The 6,085-nt window shown below is 36.6% G+C and overlaps 1 protein-coding gene across 1 annotated transcript; it reads left to right on the top strand.

Moving 5' to 3' along the window:
* The first annotated feature begins 522 nt into the window (after nt 1-522).
* LOC126691709 (uncharacterized) lies at nt 523-1,959 on the top strand. The gene has a single exon (XM_050386810.1). The coding sequence runs from the start codon at nt 693-695 to the stop codon at nt 1,125-1,127; it is 435 nt and encodes a 144-aa protein (XP_050242767.1). The 5' UTR covers nt 523-692; the 3' UTR covers nt 1,128-1,959.
* Nucleotides 1,960-6,085: the final 4,126 nt, after the last annotated feature.

Genomic DNA, 6,085 nt, shown 5'->3' with positions numbered 1-6,085 from the left:
AGCCAGTGCTCTTTAATTGTGGAAAAGATAACACGTACCTGTTAATAGTATACTGCAAAGTCTACTACACTGTGTTAGTTCACTACTATTATACTCTATGTTAGTATCATGCTTGTCACTATCAATCCAAAATTTTACTATTTGAAGGTGATGAAGGGTTAAATACGTTATGCATATGTGTAACGCTTTGTTGTCATTCGATCGAAGAAAAAAAAGAAAATAATCCTCACCATTATAATCAACTTACTTATATTTATAAATTTACTCCATTCTCATGCTAATCATTGCTCCAACTCTATCTTACCATTTTCTCAAAAAAAAAAAAAACTCTATCTTACTATTGGCATATATATATATATATTTGTTCAATAAATTATTCTCTTTTTTGTGCTTCTTTTTGTGTAGGAAGAATAGTTTATCTAATCTTAGCCTAACACTAACACCGCACACACGCCAAGACACAGTCATTGCTAATAATGCCAAATCATTATAAATATGACACATTTTAACATGATAAAAATCCCCACTAGCTACAACGTACCCCATTAATCTCTCTCTCTCTCTCTCTCTCTCTACCTTCTATATACCTTTTCTTACAATCTAAGTCTTGTCTCAATTTATACCCCAAGGGCCAAAACCAAAACTTAGTAGTACTGCACAAACTCTCTGAACCTAGCTCATACACCAAAAAAATGAGCTCAGTTTGCATATCAAGCTGTGTCAGTGACGCACGTGACCCTCGTGTTCCTGTCCGAGCCACCTATGTGAACCTCTACAAGTGGCCGGAGTCTGATGCAGAGTTTGTGAAGTCAGTGAGCTTAGAGCGCACAGGAGGTCATGGTCATGGCCATGGTCAAGGGCACCCCAAGGTTGTGGATAGTATTTCATGCAGACAGCTTTATTTGAGAAGCTACACGTTTTCAAGGAAAGAGACTATGCCTGAGAAGACCCAGAAATGTTTTGGGAGAGTGAAAGAGAGAATGATTCCTGGAAGGAAGAGAAAGATTCGAGGGGTTAAGAAGAAGTGTTTGGTTTTCAGGAAAGTGAAGGAATTTTCATGCGTCGCCTTGTTTAGGATCTTTCACAGGTTTTTGTCTTGCAGTGCTAGTGTAGATGTGGTGGATTGACATGATTGACTTGACTCATACACTTGAGTTAATTACTTCCTCTCTTTTTTTTTTTTTTTCTTTTTTTAAGTTTTATATGCTTTATAATTAAGAGAAGTTCTTCTTCTACGCACACAAAAAAAAAAAAAAAAAAAAAAATTGGCAGGGGTTTCTTTAATTTTGTGTTAAGTTATGTTAATGGGAAAATACAGTAGGGACTTTGTGGAAAAATGGGTTGTATCTGCATGTAATGGGATTAGAAGGAAGTGTAATTCTGTTTTTTTTTTTTTTTTTTTTTTTTTTTTTCCACTTCTGAGTTGTTCTAATTAAGGAATAATTTTATTGTATCTCTCTCTCTCTCTCCCTCAAGCACACACACACATAGAACACACATGTTGTTCTAGTTAAGGAAATAAATTTATTGTATTTTCCCATTAACTTGGTTTTATATGCTTTATAATTGAGAGAAGTTCTTCTTCCACGCACACAAAAAAATGGCAGGTGTTTCTTTAATTTTGTGTTGAGTTATGTTGATGGGAAAATACAGTAGGGACTTAGTGGCAAAATGGGTCTTTGTTATTCATGTAATGTTCTAATTAAGGAATAATCTTATTGTCTCTCTCTCTCTCTCTCAGACACACACACACAGAACACACACGTATTGTAAAGTTTTTCTTACCATGGAAGGAATGGAAGATGTAAACGTATTTTTGTAGCTTTTTTGTTGTTACAAGCGAGGGGAAAGTGCGGAAAAGGGAAGTACTCTTTGTTGTTACTTCAACTTTTCAAAGGAACAAATTCTATGATAAATTGGGTCCACAGATGACCACTTGTTTTGGAACGAGTCTATAAATTTCTTTTTTCTTCTTCTTTTGAGTTTTGACCAGGTATTATTTTTAAGCATATAAGTATAACCATTAAAAAAAATTGCTTATTTAAAAAAAAAAAATAATTGGTGCGTAGCTAACTAATCCAATCCAAATTGACTTGTTTAGGTGTAGTTTTGGTACAAAATCGCTAACCTGCTTAATTAGTGGTTCATATTATGAGTCAAGTCAGTCAGTAGTTAGTTAATTACTGCACCAAATGTTTCGATGTAAAGGAATATATATTGTGACGAATTGGAAGTGTTGGGCCTATAGACAAGCTTATATATGGATCAAGATCAACCACTGTTCGATTAAATAATTTCAATGGCCATGATGAAGTCTCAGTGCAACATTACTCATAAGTTCCATTCCATATTCTTCACTGGGAAAACTCAATTTATAGTATAATTTATTTGAGGGGAAAAAAAAATTCCAATTTGCCTTGGATGCTCTTTTTGTGATAATGAATGGTCGACTGTAAAGACCATAGAGGAATAAAAATGGTTCATTGGGTCAAAGAAATCTTCTCATTGAAAAGCCTACTGTTTCGGTAAAATTCTCCACTAACTACTGCTGTAAGCCATTTGAAACATCTTTGCATCTCAATTTAGTAAAACCTACAGTGAGCTTTCACTAAACATTAGGAAGTAAAACTCTCTCTCTCTCTCTCTCTCTCTCTCTCTCTCTCCACATATATATATAGTAGTATTCTAAAAAAAATTGTTACAAATTGGCTCAAAAAATAATCTAGTTTACAAATTTAAACAAAGGATAATACTTATTGCACATAAATGGTTACACAATTTTACATATATTCCATTTTTAAAAATTGTGACTTCAACTTACAGTTTCAGTTCAAATATAGGGTGCGTGTAAAATTGAGTAACAATTATAAACACAGCCCATTAAACAAATGGACCCTTTATCAAGTGATAACCTCTAATAAGTAGGAAATAAAGAATAAGATAAACTTTGGTCTTTTAGTTGAATTACAAAGGTTTTTTTTAATATATATATATATATATGAAAAGTCATACAAATATAAGAAATATTTTCGTAATGAGCATGGCCATAGATTATGCTAGCAATTATTCGAGTATCTTCCTCTTAAACGCAAGCATTACACACCAAAAAAAAAAAAAAAAAAAAAAAGAAGATATGGGCGTATGTATAGGATGCCTCATGTGATTGGTGGTGTCTAGTGTATGGGCGTGAAAGAAAGAAGATAAAATACAATCATAGCAACCACCAAACCAAGGCTTTGCTGAAACTTGCATTCTACGGTTCTAATCAATATGCTTTTGCTAAAACTTCCATACTAAATGGGACTCATGAAGATTTTCGAGTATGGAAGATTGAGAACTGATATGATGACTAGCAAATTATCAATCTCTTACTCACTTTCCATTAATCAAAGTTCATGCTGACAGCAATATGCACAAAATGTTGTCGGACCCAGTGCAGCGAGCTTGATCATTAGGAAAAAAAAAAAGGTGCAATAGTTTCGTAAATTTCAAGTGAGGCCCAAACTCCCCCACAACCAACCAAACTCTCTCGGACCCAAGTCAAGAAAAGAAAAACAAAAGAGAAAAAACTAAGAGAATGTTTGGTTTTGCCTTTTAAATCCGTTTTGCTGAATGGGATGGGAACCGCACTGAAAGGCTTTTGAATGATTCTTTTGTCAAGACACAACTAAAAAACTAAAGGGGTCGGGTGATGTTTATCCTGAAATTACAATGCTAACTCCAAACGTGAGAAGAATGTCTTTGTGATGTTTTCAACTTCAACTTAATATTTTCTAAAGGGGACAATGTCAAACTTATATATAAAGCCAATTGAGCTTGGAATCCTTGCTAGAGCTTCCGCCATCTCTCTTTTTTATTTCTCTCGCATAAGCATTTGCCCATTAACCCAAGGACGAGAGGTACGCTAACTCCATACTAAGGGTATGTTTGGATACCACTTATTTTACTGAAAACTGAAAACACTGTAGCAAAATAATTTTTAAATGTATGCATAGTGCCGTGGGACCCATTTTTAATGAAAGTTTTATTGAAAAAAGAGGTTTGTGGGTCCTGTGAATAGTACACGAGACCCACTTGTAAAGCACCACAACCACAAAACATGCTTCTCAAAAAAAAAAAAAAAAAAAAAAAGCAGACGCAAACGCAGACGTTATAATTTGAATCCAAACAGGTACTAACAGACCACGCAATCCCATTGAAGTCAATTTCATCATATTTTTAATCACTTTAATGCCCTACTTGATTACAAGCTTACGTTACTAAGCACTCTCTCTCTCTCTCCTCCTAAAACAATGAAAAAGAATTCTAACTCCTGTCTTTGTCACCGATCTACAACCTTTACCAACTTCTTCAATTTAAGTTCTTTTGAGGACAGTAGTGGCTTATGGTTGAGGTTGGATGTTGCTGTTGTGGGTTGGGGGCTTTTAATGGTTTTTTTTTGGGGGGGGGGGGGGGGGGGGGGGGGTGAATTGGGATTTTTACACCATTGTTGGGTTTGCCAATTTCATCATTGTAATTGTTTCAAAGGTTATCGTCGTGATAGGGTTTATGTGTTGCTGCTTGGGATAGGTCACAGTCGCATGCATTGGTGTGATGCTGATTGATGCTTGGGTTGCTGACTTTGTTAAGGTGGTATCTATGATTGATTTTATCAATGGTATGTCTATTTGAGGGTAAACTTTTTTGGTCGGTTTAGTTTGTCGTAATCTCGCGGAGTAGTGCTGGATTGTTGTGAATTGAGGCCCGTGGAACCTGATGAAAAGGTTGCTGCTCAAGTACTCATAGAATTAACAAAGCATTTGATTGGATAATGAGGAATGACATTTCTACTAAGATTATCATTTGTAGGGAAAAAAAAAGAAGCTAATGTAAGCCAACAGAAAGGGTAATGTATATATATATATATTTGAGCGTTTATTTATATTTGTGTTTATGTTCATTATTTGGTTTCTTATGTATTTTCTATTTTTATTTCTTTTAAAATTGAAATTTTTTAGAGAATTAGTGATGATAATCAAATTGCTTTCCTGAGCAGGTCAAAAATTTATCTTGTGGTTGCTACTGTGCATGTTTTTCCTGAATTTGCAAAGCTAAAATGGGTAAATAATCCATGTTTATGTAGTTTATAAAGGTATTGTTTTGATACCTGTAAGGACTCAATTTGTAACGACCCCAAATTGGTTTATTGGGTTCGAACGTTAAAAGGCACAAACAATAAATTTGTAGAGAGTGGGCTAGTGGGCTAGGCCTTGGTTATTGGACAGTAGTTAGTCATGGTGTTCATGATGATTGCACAGAGGTGAACTGAGTTTGTCTAAGAAGACTTTCTTTCTGGCACGACATGAGTGGTTCCGGTCATTGGACCTCGTCCGAGGAGCTTAATGTTCTTATTATTCCTTTTATCTTAGGTTACAATGATCCAAGAGTCGATACATAATGCTCTTGTTTCCCCCCCCCCCCTCTTCCCGTGGACGAATTCTTACATTATATAGCCCCTCTCAGTTGATCCTGACCTTCCATCTGTTGATCAAGTAGGTAGCTACTCGAGTGCTTGTCCTATTAGCCGCTTTCCTCCACTTTATGTTAGTTGTAATAACCGAAACCACACTATTCAGGGGTCTTTTCCCATTAATGTGGCCAGGACGTTTGTTGGCGCATTCAATGCGGAGGTGACAACTTTTCCTTCAACTGCTCCCACACTATACCCCCGTGCGAGTCCTATTGTACTCGTCATTTCTTCTGGGAGCGCTTTGGGGGCTGCCTTTGATGGCGTGCCGTTCTTCCCTTCTAGGTTTCGGAATGCCGAGGACAGGATTGTCCTCGACTGCATTTCTAGGCCATTTGGACTTTCGCTGCATGTCTTCGACAACGTCTCTCCTCGGTGCGGGCCTTAGGCCCTAATGCATAGTGGGCCGGGGTCGCAAATTCTCTGGCCCCACAATAGCCCCTCAAAATCCTGCTGTTCGGCTCCTTGGACGGAGAGGAGGGTTTTGATGACATCAGGTCTCTATCATGGCTGGTCAATCCTTGTCATCTATCAGTACTAGAGCCTCTTCGTCTGCCCGAGACACATTACTGGCGCCTT

This window comes from Quercus robur, chromosome 7 (genome assembly GCF_932294415.1).
Source record: "Quercus robur chromosome 7, dhQueRobu3.1, whole genome shotgun sequence".
NCBI lineage: Eukaryota > Viridiplantae > Streptophyta > Magnoliopsida > Fagales > Fagaceae > Quercus > Quercus robur.
This window is presented reverse-complemented; position numbering and strand designations above follow the sequence as displayed.

What these genes read in the sequence shown, in the direction of transcription:
- LOC126691709 (XM_050386810.1), top strand. Translation starts at nt 693, where the DNA reads ATGAGCTCAGTTTGCATATCAAGCTGTGTCAGTGACGCACGTGACCCT.